A 16,424-nucleotide genomic window follows, 5' to 3' on the forward strand; every position below is an offset into this window, starting at 1 on the left:
TCCACACCTGGAGCTGGGGCTTGCAGGCAGCTGGCTGCACGAGGGCAGAGCGGGGCTGTGGATACTCTTCACCCTCATGTGTGACCGAGTGCATGTGCCCTGGCTCAGCCTTCTGAAAGTCAGCTAAGTGTCACTTTCCCAAAAAAAGATTAATATGCAAACCTTTAGACCAAGTGTTTCCACCATCAGGAACCTATGCTTAGGAAGCAATTGGGTGAGGGGGCTAAGAGGTATGTAAAAGAGAGGCCAAGGGAGAAATCAAAAGGAGCTTAAATGTCCATCAACAGGGAATCGGTTAACCACCTGGCACATCTGTCTACTGACCAGTAGCTTCCTATACGGTCATTTTAAATGATAATGAAGATCTATATTTGTTCATATGGAAAGTTGCCCACCCATCTATTTAATGAGAAAAAAATGAAGTTATAAAAGAGAAGATAGAGTAGAATGCCATTTTAAGGAAGAACTAAAAACCCTTTGCCTCTTTCTGGGGCGTAGGACTCCAGTGAGGACTACTTTTCCACATCTTCACAGCCGTGGATATCAGGAAGCCCCAGCCCCCTGGCTACTTCTTCCAGATTGCCAGTCAGCTTGCTCTCAAATTCATCGATTTTTCTGTTGAACTTCCCCAGTGACGTGGTGTCAGGAAGACAAAACTGAAAATGTTGTCTTGCCTGTGCTTCCTTTCAGCCGGTTCCGCCTTCTTGAACCCTGAAGGGGATTCTGGCACAGAGGCAGAAAATGACCCTCAGCTGACCTTTTACACTGATCCCTCTCGCAGCCGGAGGCGCAGTCGAGGTAGGAAGGATGGGGGGGGGGGGCGGTGCAGGTGCAGGCAGAGGGAAGGTGGGGCCTGAGCGGGACTGAGGGGGCCGAAGCCAGTCAATGCAGCAAGAATTCTGGGAGCAGGCCTGGTGTTTCCTTCTGAGGAAGAAAGAAGAGCCAAAGTGGAAATTCTCAGAGAATCATCTCTCCCAGATAATGGCACTCTCAAACAAGTTTCCAAGTTGTTTGAAAGGCTATTTCTTGGTCAGAAGACTCTCAATTCCTTCTGGAAGCCTCAGGAGTCATATTTTGGTGTTCAGAGGAAAGAAATAAAGTTGATAAATCGTGTTATATGTGGGAAATATTCATAGTCCCTGCATTAGCTTCTCATTGCTGTGACCAAATCCCTGTCAAGAACAGCTCAGGAGAGGAAAAGTTTATCTGGGGCTCACAGTTTTGCAGGATTCGGTCCACAGTTGGTCAACTCCCCTGCTCTGGGTCAGAGGTGAGGCTGAGGACAAAAGGGTGTGGCAGAGCACTGATGGCTCATGGACTTGGGAAACGGTCCAGGGACAGAATCTGAACCCTAAGGGCACACCCCCAGGGACCCACCTCCTCCAGCCACACCCCACCTGTTACCGCCCAGTGCATCAAGTGGATTAACCCACAGATTCGGATATAGCTCCTACAAATCTAATCATCTCACCTCTGAACATCCCGGCATCAGCTAATACATGATCTCTCAGGGGCACTCCATATCCAAACCACAGCAGTCCTGTGCCCCTAGTTTGCTCAGCCATATTGGCCTGGGGATTGAGCTAGGCAGGGGTTGGGGATAGCTGAAGAATCCTACAGCCTGAAAAATGTGTAATTTTCTTTGACCTTTAATTCCCGACCCAGTAGACTCTCATAGTCTAGGTTTAGGCCTCTCTTCCTTCCTGGCAGAATTTAGGTGGCAAATTCTTTCTCATTGGCAGTGACAGAGCTGTCCTTCTAAGCAGCCACTCGGCGCTGCTGTTTAGCACTTTGAGATGTGACTGCTGCAGCTGCCACTGTCTGTGACTTGGCTGGTGTCACCACCATCTCTGAGGAGGCTGTGTGCTCAAACACTAGTGAGCGTCCTGCTTCACTTGCTGTGTGAAGCTTCTCTGAGGGTCAGAGTGGGTTGACAATACCTCACATATTGGGCCGCTGTCAGGATTGAACTATATTAAAGGGTGGGGGTTTGGGGCAGCTGCTAAAGCACTGTGAAATCCCTATTGCTGCTGTTCGATCTCTCCATTGTGCAACCTCAGGTTTCTGTCGTGCCCCATCTTAAAATCTTGGACAAACTCCTCTTAAGATGCAAGGAAGGATGAGTGACATCACTTTGTGCTTGCTCATGGGCATTTTCCCAACAGTATTTAACCAACACCCCCAAAAGACATATGTTTGGGCTCAGTCCTTCCTCCACTTCAATCTCTCCATGCAGGGAGCATTCTTTCCAGAGATTGGAAAAAGCTTTTAATTCTAAATTCTGGCTTCTGTAGGCTTCACATCATTAGCATTAAGTTTCTTACCATTTACCTGAATATATCAATGGGGCTTTGGGCAGCTTAGCTCCCAAAGCAAGCCTCAGTTTCCCTGAGTTGAGAATGGATGACGGCGTCACCCTCTCCCTTGTTCCTCATTATGTATTTTAGAGCAGGTACTCAACCTGAGCCTGTCCAATCTAGGCCACATCCAAACAGGTGTATCCTTCTTTCATAAAATCTTATTTACGAAAATCCATGATGATGATTTAGAATGCACTCCTTAGCAGCATAAAATTCTTTCTTTTTAATGTCAAACTCTCCTTAGTGCATCAACCGACTATTGCTGTTAACTAGACTGTAAGCATCTTAGGGGTGGAACACGCCTAATTATTTTCTGAAAGTGTCTAGTAAAGGATTTTGCTTTTAATGCATGCTTGTAAGTGCTTGTTTAATTGGACTGGAAACATCAATCAGACCAGCAAAAACATTTTATAACCTACCTGCTATGGGTCAGGCTTTATAATAGGTGGTAGAAACATGAAAACATGGCACAATGATAAGGTTTCATTTAATGGTATAAATAAAGCAAAATGAGTACTTAGAAGAGAGAATAGTTAATCCTGCCTGGCAGCAGTTGGAGGCAACCAAGAAGGAAATAATTAGAACAGGGATATATAAATTGTGTTGGACTTCCTAAAACAGAAGAGTACAGAGTAAGAACATTTCAGAAGAGGAGGACAGCACATGAAGATCCTTGAAGGCACAAGAGAACATGGTTTTTCCAAGGAATTAAAATTCAATATGGTAGCCCTAGGTAGGATGTAAACATAAACCTGCTGGGGTGGTAGGGATGAAGCTAGAGAACGAATTACCTAACAAAGAGCCATGCACACACATCACATGACTGGGTTGGCACTTGCTTCTGTGGGCAAATAAGGAAGCCAGGTAGGGATGCTGGATTCTGACTTGATGGGCCAGACACAGGAGTGAGTGGGGAATGTCAGCAAGTTACCGCAGTCACAGAGAGCAATGGCAGTGCCTGTAAACAGTGAGGACACTGCCACGCTGTGTGATAAGAGCTGTAACAGCAGGGTGCACCGAGGGCTGGATGAACAAGGAGTGAGAATCTGTTCTTGAAGATTCAGGGAAGTGTTTACAGAGTGATATTGTTTGAGCTGAGACTTGAAGAGTAGGTGTATACTGGGATGACAAGGTGACAAAATGGCCTTCTGTGGAGGAGGAAATAATATGTGTAAAGTCACTGAGACATAAAGGATGATGGTCTAGTCTGAGAGCAGCAGAGAGTTTATTAGAATTAAACTTTGAGTACAGTTGCTTAGGAAAGAAAGCTGGAAGATCAGCAGAGGCCAGGAAGGACGTGGCCTTGACTCAGGGGGGACTTGGGCCTGCCCTTTCACTGGAATCACTGGGAGCATTTACAGAGGGCTGCCCTGCTCAGCTCTGCTTAGTGAAGGATCCTTCTGGGGACAAGCGTGGTCATTAGGTGGGGCGGGCAAGAGACAGGTGGATGGCTACTGCCATGATGCTGGTACAGACGACGCGGGTAGGAAGAGATGAAGAGAATGGAAGTGAGAGAAATTTGGGACACAAAAATGAAAATTGGAATATTTAATAGCATTGTTGGCAGGAGGGTGGCTTGAGATCAAGAGGCAAGAGTTAGAAATGATGGGCTTTTTCGAATTGTGAAATCAAGCTGGTTTGACAGCCATTTGCTGGACAATGGAAGTGAGAGCAGACAGGGCTTGAGACATGGTGGCAAGTCCAGGTGTGGACGTGCCGCGTTTTATCGCCGAGGGATGTTCTGGATGTGGATCGACTGCTGAAGCTGGGCTGGGCTGGAGATCTGTAAGGGTGGGGAGATGAACTCCGTTCTGGAAGGACGCCAGCATGAATAGGATACCTCCAACTAGCAGGGACCCAGGAACCAGAGGCTTCCTGCTGCCCTCATCTCTCTCCTCCTAGCCCAAGAAGGAACAGCACATCATTCCCGTGGGCTGGAGCCTTGGCTGGATCTGTGCTTTGATCCCAGCTCCGCGCCTTTATAGATGCTCAGCCCTGGACTTGCCCTGAAGCCTCTCTGACTCTCTGTTCCGCAATGGGAGTTGCCTCATAGTATTTACCTGGCCATCATTCAGTGATATGAACCATGTACAGCCCTGGCAATCACCTCTTCCTAAGTGTTAACTGTTGTGATGAGGTCCATCTCTTAGAGACTTGCTCTCCTTCTCTATAAAGTAGGTCGTTACTGTGCAGACTTATAGGTGTATTGTAAGGAAGCAGATATTAAAAAGAAAATAATGTGTGTGAAACCCCGCACAGTGTCTACCATAATGGATGTGCTTTACTGCTCTTAATAAGAAATTATCAACATAGAACAGAAGAAAATTGCAAAGGACCTATATGTTTTGTCAACTTGCTCACATCTATTCTGCCCCCCACATAAAAAATACCTCCTGGGCTTACTACCATTTTATTCTTTCCACCTCCCACCAAAAATTAAAAAAATAAAAAAATAACCCCAAACCATAAAATAAACAAAAACGAACCCCCTCCTTCCCAGTCCCAGGAGTGTGACACCCAGGAGTGTTTCTTCTTCCCCTGCAATGACCATGCCCTCCAATGATTGCAGGAATGTGGGGAGCTTTCTTGTGTGACACCATCCACTCCTCCAGAGCAGAGTTGCCCTGTCTTCCTCAGTCCAGGCATGGAATAGTAAGTCACCTGGTAGTAATGGTCACCCACAGAGAAAGCACAAGCTCTTCCAGCAGAGGAAGCCCCTCCCTTTGCACCATGGAGTTTGGGCCTCTTCTAGAGCGCCCTCTGTGGACAGCAACAGAAGTGCAAGGTGGGCTTAGCTCATGGCTGCCTCCTTGGGCAAGAACTTGGAGCTCAGCCAGGCAAGTAGAAGAAGAGATGCTCCAGGCCCAGGCAAAGTGCAAAGGGTTTGCACTCAGCTTGTCACAGTTGACCCTCAGGGCACCAGTTGGTCAACTTGCCTCCTGCCCTGATGAAACACGATGTCTCTGAGAATGAAGCTCACTGAGGTCAGGCAGCTGGGGACATTTCTCACCTGCTGCGGGTTATGTTTGCCAACTTCCTCCCCTGTTTCCCAGGTGGGACCGCAAAAAGCCAAGTTGGACTTTCAATACCAAGATTTTTACCACCGTGTTTTCTTTTTGTCTCCCTTTTAGTGGGTTCTCCCCGGAGTCCTGTGAATAAGACCACCTTGACCCTGATCAGTATCACCAGCTGCGTCATCGGCCTCGTGTGCTCCTCTCACGTCAGTTGCCCTCTCGTTGTCAAAATCACGCTGCATGTTCCCGAGCACCTGATTGCTGATGGTGAGCTCATTCTGCCGTGAAGGTGACCTCCTGCCCCCGAGAGGAAGGTTTTCCGTTGGGAGAGGAAAGAGAAGCCAAGGGCCACTGTTCCCTATTCCTGCAGGTGTGGGGGGCAGTAAACCCGAACAGGAAGATGTAGGACAAGATTGGATTGCCCACAGATGAACTAGGACAGCAAGTTGAAAAACAAACTGAGAAGAGCACTTCTTTGTCCTCACACCCACTCTCTTTCTGTTTGTTTTAAAATAAGCCTCTGTCTTTGTAGAGAGATGCAGAGCTACCTTGGCTACAGGTAGCTAGACATCAGGATTCTCTCAGCCTTTGGAAAGGCTCAGTAGAGTACTAGAGGTGTTTAAGGATTAGCCATGCTTTGGTTTGCTTTGCCCAGGTGAGAAATTCCTAATTGCCGTAACTTGCTATAAGCCGAGAACTCGGAAGCAATAATTTACTTCCATCCAGGGGGACCCCAATATAATGAGGGAATAATACAGGTTCTGAGAGTCCCTGAGTCATTTAAGCCCACAGCACCTAATTGACTTGTTAATGTCTGCTCTCGCGGTTGCTGTAAGGCTGGAAACAGGTGGGGACTGCTCGCGGTGTCAGAGGGCCTGCTATTTCATGGCAAGTGAAGACAGGCAGCGGGTCCCTTTTCCTTGGACGAGTGCCAGTGCCTATGGCTGGGTCTGATGGAGCCATGCCATGGCCAGCACAGAGCTGCTCTGTCCCTGTATCCCTTAGGAACACTCTGGCAAGATGGGATGGGGCAAGATACTGGGGGCGGGGGATATGGCTTCAAGGCCGAATGTCTCTGGCCTCACACCAGTCCACGTGACGGCCAGTCCATCTGCTGCTCCCTTGCTCTGGTGCTAATGATGGGCTAGGACTGGTGGGAGGAATGATCTCTGGCCACTGGGGCTCACCTGCCTCAGTGACTGTGTGTGTATTGTATGTGCACCTAAGATGCGCTTCCTCTCTGTCTCCCTGCAGGGAGCCGCTTCATCCTGCTGGAGGGCAGCCAGCTGGATGCCAGTGATTGGCTGAACCCTGCCCAAGTGGTGCTCTTCTCTCAGCAGAACTCCAGTGGGCCCTGGGCCATGGACCTCTGTGCCCGGCGGCTCCTGGACCCCTGTGAACATCAATGTGACCCCGAAACTGGTAGGCAGGAGCACCGGGCAGCGGGTAACTGTCAGAGAGATTGTGCCTTTTGCAGTCCTTCCCTCGAAACTCAGACCCTGTCTCCCAATTCCAGTGTCCCATTGTCATCCCGAGCCTGGACCATACCAGCTGCCAGCATGTCTTGAGGCCACTGAACATCAAGTGTGCAGTCACCTTGCCAAAGCCTTGGCAGGATCCTCACTGTAGCCCCACTCCAGAAAGATCAGTTTAGAATGAACTCCATACTCTGTCCTGCAGTCAGTGGCACTGAGCTGCTGGGGACAGATACATCGAGGTAGAAAATTAATGCATGTTTATTATAGAAAATTTGGGAAATTTTCGAACTAAATGATAGTCAACTATATTTCTATCTCTTCTAGAAATCACTTTTGAAATGTTCATGACTTCCCTTCCAATCCCTCCTCTCATAGATTTTGTGTTTTTTTGAGGCTTCCTAGAAGCATACTAAATCTAGGGGAGTTTTGTGCTTTTCTTCACTTAATGTTCCATCATGAGAGTTTTCCAGAATCATGAAATAATCCTGAATAGTATAATTTTAATGGCCATTTGGTATCCTTTGTCTGTCTATATCATAGCTCATTTAAATAGTTCCCTATTATTTGACATTTAGGATGCTCTAAATTTTTAATTTTTATAAATACTATTAAAATGAACATCTTTCCACATAAATGCGGGGCACATGGCAAATTGTCTTCTTCGGATAAATGTTAGAGAGGGATTCCTGGAAAAGATTACGAGCATCTCTAATTCTGCCATACCATCAGATGGGACAGGGGCATCTCTGTGTGAGGGCCTGCATGCCCCACGTGGCATGAGCAGGGGCAGCCGTGTTACCCCGAGCTCCAGCGCATCCAGGAGCACAGACCTCTGATTCCTAATTGCTCTGTACTTTCACGGTGGAAGGGGCTCATCTGCAATAGTCTTTACCAAGACCTGTTTCCAGTTCATTGAGTACCAGGATTGATCTTTCTCAAAGAAGTATTATGATACCTTTAAAGCAAAGAAAAGCGATGGGGTTGTTGGAGGCAGGGGTCAGCTCTTCAAGCTATTTATACACCCACCAGATGATGCAGCCCCCACATCACACACATGGACCCACACATGCTGATGCACCTTCTTCAGGTACCCAGGTGAAAGAATGTCACTGATGATTGAGTCTAAGGTACCTAACCCTCATTTCTATTGTAATCCAATGCTAAATCTCTTTGGAAGAGCAGCAGGTAACTGAGACATCTAAAGTTCATGTTCTTAGATTTTAGAGTTTTTTAATGTGGGCCCATCGCAGAGATTCTAGGCCCCCATATGGAAGAGAAAGTACAGCATTTCAAACATCTGATGTCTAAGACTGCTTACTTGCTGCTCTGCCCACGCTGTCAGGCAAACACCAAACCAAACAGATGGGCTGTGCACCATGCCCAAAGCTAGTGTGCTCAGAAGAAATTAAAAAGAGCTCATCTCGAGGTGGAGCCTCTCCATGCAACTGAGCCAGGCTCTGGTACCCGCACTCTCCAGCTGGTTTGGATTAGGAGGATTTGGGACAATCTTAGCTGTTAAACTCACTTCTGAGAGAAGCATGATCTCCAGAGAACCTTGGATGCTTCCACTTGGGTTTCAAAGAAGAGGAAGCACCCACAACTGCACGTGGAAAGAAGGGCTTTGGTGTCGTGTGTTTTTAGGGGTCTCAGATATAAACCGCCTCTTTATTTGACATCAACATTTGGATTCTTTGAGAAGTTCCATGACTTGCCCAGAGTCCTGTGGCTCCCTACAGCGAGAGTCTGTGTTTAATCTATCATGAAATCAGAGCAAAAATGGGATTAGGAAGGGTTGCTTAATTTCCCCAGACATGTCAGACCCAACATATTTGTCACTCAAAACCATTTAAGCAACAGCCATTGCTGAGCACTGCCGTTCCCTGTGCCAGGAAGCTGCTTGTCGGTAGCTGAGCTCTCCCTTCAACCCTCCGTTCCTTCCAGATGTCCCGTTTCTGATCCTTACTAAAGATGAGTTCGGGAAGCCTCTCCCCTGAATATTTGACGACTGATGAATTTCCAACTGGAGAACCAAGGAGAAAGGCTAAAAATAAGAACACAAACCCCACAGCAGAACTAGGGTGCAACATCTTCATTCAGGGTAACAGCTGAGAAATGATGCTGCAAAGTTTTATTTTCATTAATGCTGCAATTGGACTCTCCCCTCCATTCCCGCCCCGTCCTGCTTCTTTCTGCACATAGGATGATGTGGTCATCCCACACGCTCATCAGTAAGAAACTTTATCGCCTCCCACACTCCATCCTAGAGCCTTCTCCAAAGAGCTGAGTGTGGGAATTGGCTTCAAGTCAAGTTAATGCTATTTTTGCAATCTTCCAGCTAGCTTACTTGGAAATGTCAGAGTGTTGGGACATGTGCTTTCCCAGCCACGCCGAGGGGTCTGCCCATATGGATATATAGGGTTGTGCAAGAGCACTTGTATACTTTTCACACACACGCACACACATGCACATAAACAAGCACACAAACACAGATGCTCCGTTGCTGCAAAGGAGCAGCCTCCAGTGCCTGGAGCTCTCCTCAGGCATCTGCCCTACAACTGTCCCCAAGTGAGCTCTGTGTTTACCCATCATCTGCACAGTGCTCCAGAGGAGGCAGAAGAAGGGACTGCTCAACCGTCCACAGACGAATCCCTCGAATCTGTGAATGTGTTCTGTTGCATGGCCAGGGAGGATGGGGGATGCATGGGGACCGGAGGGTTCCAGACAGCTGGCTTTGTGACAGAAAGATTATCCTGGTTATCTGGGTCATCCCAGTGTAATCACAAAGGTCTTTAAAAGTGAAAGAGGAAGGCAGCCAGGGAGATCAGAGTGATCTGCTGTAGAAGGACCCAGCCAGTCATTGCAGGCTTTGAGGATGAGGGACCAGGGATGAACCAAGGCGTGTGGGCAGCCTCTGGAAGATGGAAAGGCCAGAGGACGGATTCTCCTCTCAAGCCTCCAGAAAGGAGCACAGCCCTGAAGATGCCTACCCTTCAGCCCCATGAAACCGTGTCACACTTCTGGCCTTCAGAACTGTGAGATGATAACCGATGCTGTTTTGAACCCCTGAGCTTGTGGTGATATTCTACTGCGGTGAGAAACACACACCAAGGAGGAGAGAAAAGGTGGAGAGGAGCAAAGCGAGATAGTGCTTCTCCTTTAGAGGCCCCCCGGCCCAGTTTACAGACTCTCTAAAGATGGGTTGGGATCCTGTGGAGGACAATTGCTGACTTCTCCATGCACCTCCCTCCACATTTACGTGCATCAACATGCTCGCTGGGAGAGAGAGGGACTGTGTGCTCTTAGCCCAGGGCCTGGAACAGAGTGGACACAAGCGAATGCTCTCACCTGAAGACTCTGTGGTGCCTGAGAAATGTCAGGCATACCCTGGGGATTTACCTGCCATTTCCCATCTCCTGCTGAGCACTGTGACCCTCTTCCAGCAGATCTCAACCAATAACAAGTTGTGATCTGGTGACAAGTCCTCTCATGGGGTTATTAGATAACTCAGGTGTACGTAAGTTAGGTGCAGCCTGATGACAAATCGGAAAATGCACCGTGGTCCATCGTCCCCGCATCCTGCCGCGTCGGGAGTGGGGACCAGCGGAGAATGTGTGTGGGAAAATGATTTTCAATAAAAATCAGGATAGGTCCTGTTGACTGAGCGCTCGCTCTCTGTCAAGCCCTGTGTTTTGCTCAGCCTTTGTAACTGAAGCCTTAGAATAATGCTATGAAGCACATGGTATTTTACCTTCATTTTACACGAGATGTTGACTAATTGGCTCAAGATCAGTCAGCTAGTTACTAGCCGAGATGGACTTCAAATTCAGGCTGCCTGACATACTGCTCATGCCAGGACACCTGCACTGCTTGCCTTTGGGAAGGGAACTGGTAGAAGAATCCTTCCCCTTCCAAGTGGACATTGAGAGCAGCAGCCCTCTGACAAATCCCTTTGCCAGCCACACAGTGACATTCTCTCCCGGGTCCTCCCAGGCCTGGCTCTGGTCATTTGGGATAATCACAAAGCACTAAGAATATGTGACTCAATGCCCCCACTGGATCAGCTGGAAGTTGACTTTTCCTGCAGTTTCTGAGTGTCTTTGTTGGGGCCGCCTGCCATTCGGTTTTGTTTTGTTTTTATGGAAACACATGCTACCTGGTTTCAGTGACTTTTTCTCCGCTCCACCGCCAGCCTTTGTCCTGCCATATGGGCAGCTGTGCAGGCTCCGCACACCTGTTTAATTTTGCAGCCCCATTGATTCTGGCCACAGACCCTCATTGCCCTTTTCAAGATATGTAGCTTTTATAGGTCTGCAAGGAGCACAGGCTTCCACGCTAAATCAAGTTTTAATCTCTATCCAAGATGTTCACGGAAATCTCTTCTGTCCCAGGTCTTTCATGGGCCAGACCCAGCCAGATAGAGATGGGTAAAGCTGCTGAGGGGCCCTGGGCCTGGCTGCCAGACGATGCAGCCTCTGCTCCTTTGCTTGCTCCAAGCCACTGCTTCTCTCTCTACCTGGGTGTTGCTGTACCCAGTTTGGCAGAATAGCTCGTCCCCATTTTGTTCTTGCACCTGGATTGCCCACTTGTTCCAAATGCACCTGTGCCGCTGCATTAAAGCACTTCCTTCAGGATGCACTATGGCACTCTCTTCTCTCCTCCTTACAGTCCTGTGGGGCTGTAAGACCCCGGACCCACCCGTTTCCCGATGTCTGCATAGGGGAGGAATATCAGCAGTTAGATGTTACCCGAATCTGGGTGTCTGACGGAGATTTCCCTTTTTAGATGAAGCATACCCAGTTCCGCTTCATGAAAGCCAACTGCTACCTGAAGCAGGATGAATCAGGGATTTTGGACTTGATCTGCATTGATCAAGTCATGCCTGAGGAGCCCCAGCTTCAAGGTCATTCTTTAATCCTCCCACGAGTTTTGTACCTCAGTGCTTCATCTGTAGGGTGGGAAATAACCAAAGGCTCTATCACACACACAAGGCAGATCAAGGCATCATTCCTCTCCAGGGCACTGGGCACAAGGCGGGCGTAGCAGTCTCCAGACCCTGAATCTGGAGTCTGGAGACCCACAATAACAAGTTGTGATCTGGGGACAAGTCCTCTCATGGGGTTATTAGATAACTCAGGTGTACGTAAGTTAGGTACGTACGCCCGAGCGCCTCCTGCAGGCACACTCTACCCTGGAAGAGCATTCTCCGTGGCCATGACACATCTCTCTCTTGGATTCCTGTGTATACCACCACAGAGCCGGCGCCTCATGTGTTCCCCGCCATCTGTCACAGCAGATGCGGAGACTGTAACACTTCTAGCTTAGGAGGGCATCCAACACCCTTGTGGGGTCTTTAAAATTCACAGCTAACAGTCGGAGCCTGTGCTTGCACGAAACCCCTCTTAAAGTCAAGATTTAGCAGTTGGTTGCCATGGCAACTTCCCTCATCAAGTCTGCACTCCTTTCAGTGTAGATGGCCAAACTGGTTTTGTGGAGGAATACAGAAGAGGCAAGTTTGGTGGGTTCTGGAAATGAGGATCCGGTGAGAGGCAGATTTTGGAGATCCTCAAACCCTGGCCTGATAGGTTTGAAAATGTGGGCTTCTCTGACGGTGGGCCGCACATGCCATTATGTGGAGAAGAGCTTTATCTGCTGTCGGCAGTGTGTCCCCACATGGTAATGAGTGATGGGAGCCTCATGAGGAGATAATGACCATGAAGGCAATTTGAGAAGGTAAATGTGCTATACAAATGGTAGGTATTGCTGTCATTAGGAAAATGAGGCTCTTTTTGAACACTCGGTTGTTGCTGCATTTATTTTACATGTTGTGTGGTAACTAGGTATCAAATGGGGAAGAGGACAGCCTTTTTTTTGTTATATTCCTAATTGTAGTCAAGGTGTCCAGCCGAAACTATTCTGAGACAGAGTGATGGCTTTGACAGCCTCCTGAAGTGACTTCCTGTTTTGTATCATCAGGTTTACGCCTAATTGCCCACAAGGACAATCAGGAGCGTATCCTTCCCAAAGGGAGAAGTCTATTTGAGCCCTGGACTTGTTAATTGGCTTAGATATCTGCATCTTGAGGGGTGACGGTGTTATCTATAAATGTAGGGCAAACCTTTGAATTAATTAATTAATGTTCCATTGCACCATCTCTGTGAAAGGCTGACTCCTTTGGAAGAAGCAGCCTTGTCCCTGCCCCGGGTAGCATACGGGTCTAGGGCCCGTGATTGTTCTGGAATTAATAAGGAATGAAGCCAGGCTCTAGTGCTCTCCTTCATTTTCCTTGGCCTCTTTATCTTTCCTTTTATCAGAGGGACAGTCTTCACTGGCTGTCACCAGCCACCTAATTTGAAGCTGTGTTTTCCTGTTTGGCTCAGAGCTCCCTGACCATTTCTGGATACAGCTCGGCCTTGCTAAAGCCAATAAATGTGGACCCATCGTGCTCAGTAGCCTATGGCCCATGACATGAATTTCCCATACAGGAAACAGAGTAGTGACCTCTTATACTGTCTGGATTTTTCACAAACAGCACTTTCCTTCTTTCATCCACTCCTCCACATGTGGATTAGAGAAGTTGTGGGGAAAGATGGTTGTGGGGAAAGATAGGGGCCCTGATGGATAATTGCTATAGGTCAATCTATAAATGAACCCTTGAGCTAAGCTTCCAAATAAACACCCTTGCTCAGACGATCCAGACCTGTCCCCCTTAACTGTGAGATCCCTTCATTTCATTTTTATTGGGTTTTTTATCTTCAAAAATGGAAAATAACAATCAAAGCTATTATTCTATTTATATCCCTTTCAAATGTCCCTTCCTTGGGTGATAAAGAATCTGTGTGCCTATTGTCTCCTTAAGGCATGGCACCTTTGTTATTTACCAATTTCAGGAAGTCTCCCACTGTTATTTTTATTTACAAATTAAATAACCAGCCATTAAAAGAGCAAACACAAGTACTTTGGTGTAACTTGTCTCAGTAGTTTGGGGTTACATAGCACTGCATATGGAATTATTAATGGAAGGAAGTAGCAACAATTTTCCTCAAGATCAACGCTAAATATAGCAATGATTGTTAAGCTTTTGGGGTCTGCTTGTAAATCAAATGAATGCCATGGAAACCTGTCTTGAAAAATGAATGCACACACATAGATAGTTTTGCATGCAATTCCAGAGGGTTCAGGAACTTCTTGGTACCAAGGGAGGAACTAATAATAATGCAGAATAGTAATATCCTAAGCAAATACAGAGTTCAGATGATGTTTCTTCTTCTCCAAGATAATTAGCCATTTTCACTCAGAAGCTAAAACCCAGCATTCCTATAAAACCATAATAGGTACATGTGGTCTCTTCTAAATGTACTGCTGTTTTGAGAGCTAGTTTCTGGCATGGTGGGGAGAAAAGGCCTGGTGTCAGCAGACATAGGAATGAATAATTATTCTGACACAAGCTGTTGACAAGTCCTCCCGTGTTCTACGCCTCAGTTTCTCCCACCAGCATAAGAGCTAATAATACCTACATTTCAAGATTCTCAGAAATATATGATGAAATAACTCGCATATGCCATCTTTACACATTTATCCATCACCTAATAAGTCCCTGAAGTATACTGGACATTGAGACAATGAAGAAGAACGTCTCTTCCCCCAGGGGTCCTTGGTCATTGCACTCACAAAGCATATAGAAAGGTGCTTTGCAGACGCGGGGGTTCCTGTGGGAGAGAAAACGGAGAGACTGGTGGTGTCTTCATTCCTGGGGGAAATACATGACATGAGGAGATGTATTGCCTCCTTCATGCGCCTGTTGGAGTCAGAGCTTCATCTGACCACTTCATACGACTTTTCTCCAGCACAGACGCGTTAACCCGTTCACTTGTGTTTCTCTCTTTTCCTCCCTGCCCTGCTGCTAAGGCGAGTGCCTCTGCTACGAAGGGTACATGAAGGATCCAGTCCACAAGCACCTTTGCATTCGGAATGAATGGGGGACAAACCAGGGGTAAGTGAGCGGATGGCCAGTGGGCAGGCTCCCATACCACTGCTGCGTTTCACAGGCCAAGGATCCACTCTGTGGAGGGGAACAGAGCTAATGGGGAGGGGTTATACTCTGAACAGTGGATGGGTAAAAACTCACTGTGCCTTTCCATATTTATACCATCCCACGGTGCTTTCATCACCTTTTATCCATTTACGAGTCAGGATGATGGTTCCAATTTGCAGCCTGCAGCAGCCAGCTGCGATCTGGACCCTAGGTTGGCCCTCTCCCCTTTCACACCGCTTCCGGCCACGAGGATTCCAGAGGCTGAGCTTAGCTGGTGATTCAGAGGGAGACACACGAAGCCACACAGACTGCAGTGTCACACTCTTGGAGCTTGATGAGCTTCGCAGACCGCCAGGAGTGGAGACCTGCTTTCCCAGCACCGTGAGCAGGGGTGATGTGCAAAGCTCGCGGTGTGCTCTGGGGTGAGCAAGGCTATTTTGTCCAGGTGCCCAGTTCTACTTCCCTGTGGGACCTTTGCTCTCCCCAAGCTCTCATGACTGGGACAAAGAAGTCACCTGGTACTTTATTTATTTATTTACTTATTTGCTTATCTTTTTAATGCAGTACAGAGGGATTGAACCCAGGGGTGCTCTCCCACTGAGCTACAACTCCAGTCTTTTCTATTTCTTATTTTATAAATGGGCCTTGCTAAGTTGCTGAGCTTGCCATCCTCCCTCATCCTCCCAAGTTGCTGGGATTACAGGTATGCACCACCGTGTCTGGAAAGATTTATTTTTTATTTTTATTTTGGTATCAGGGGTTGCAACCAGGGGAGCTTAACCCCTGAGCCACATCCCCAGCCCTTTTTTTGTATTTTATTTAGAGACAGGGTCTCACTGAGTTGCTTAGGGCCTCACTAAGTTGCTGAGGCTCAATTTGAACTCAGGATCCTCCTGCCTCAGCCTCCTGAGCCACTGGGATTACAGACATGTGCCACCCTGTCTGGTAGTGCTTTTTATTTTTTTACATGCTTTAATACTGACATTGTGATGACATACATAACATAAAATTTACCATTTTAGTGATTTCTGAAGTGTGCAATTCTGTGGAATTAAGTATATCCACACTGCTCTAAAGCCACTGTATGTCTCATAATGCTTTTTAAAAGCAAATTTGTACCTTATTTTGGATGCTGAGGGCCTGCTTTTTGCATTAGCTGAGTAGTGGGAGGAGGGGAAGGAATCAATAAATGCTAATAATAGAAATCAATGGAACAGGGAAACAAGAAGGAAATGTAGGCAAATGGCATCTTGGAGTGTCTACTTGGACAGCAAGTAGATATGCATCTGCAGCCCAACAAGGTGGGAAAGCTTGGCCCATCTCATTTTGAACACTGCCACGGAGGACGCCCGTCCCTGAGGTCGACGGTCAGCCCCTCTGTATGAGTTTGATGAGATGAAACCTAGAATACTGAGTGTAGTTCTGGACTCTCAAAGCAATAAATATGGTGACAAATGGGTGAGGGTTTGGAGAAGAGCAATAAAAATGATTGAAGAGCCCCAGGGAGTGATTTATGATAAGGGGATAGAAGAACTCAGCT

At 47.4% G+C, this 16,424-nt stretch overlaps 1 protein-coding gene across 6 annotated transcripts in view; it reads left to right on the plus strand.

The window, feature by feature from the left end:
* Positions 1-16,424, plus strand: part of Astn1 (astrotactin 1) — a 287,512-nt gene that overhangs the window by 133,835 nt on the left and 137,253 nt on the right. For 4 of the 6 annotated variants that reach the window (XM_058574484.1, XM_058574487.1, XM_058574485.1 and 1 more), the window contains exons 5-8: positions 691-798; positions 5,492-5,641; positions 6,629-6,820; positions 14,758-14,842. In XM_058574484.1, the coding sequence (XP_058430467.1) occupies positions 691-798; positions 5,492-5,641; positions 6,629-6,820; positions 14,758-14,842 (535 nt within the window). The remainder of the gene's footprint in view (positions 1-690; positions 799-5,491; positions 5,642-6,628; positions 6,821-14,757; positions 14,843-16,424) is intronic. The other 2 variants (XM_058574486.1, XM_046430257.2) reach the window with 1 other exon arrangement.

The sequence above is a fragment of the Marmota monax genome, unplaced genomic scaffold, assembly GCF_021218885.2.
Source record: "Marmota monax isolate L192 unplaced genomic scaffold, Marmota_monax_Labrador192_F-V1.1 WCK01_AAM20220418_F8-fsc00055, whole genome shotgun sequence".
Lineage (NCBI taxonomy): Eukaryota > Metazoa > Chordata > Mammalia > Rodentia > Sciuridae > Marmota > Marmota monax.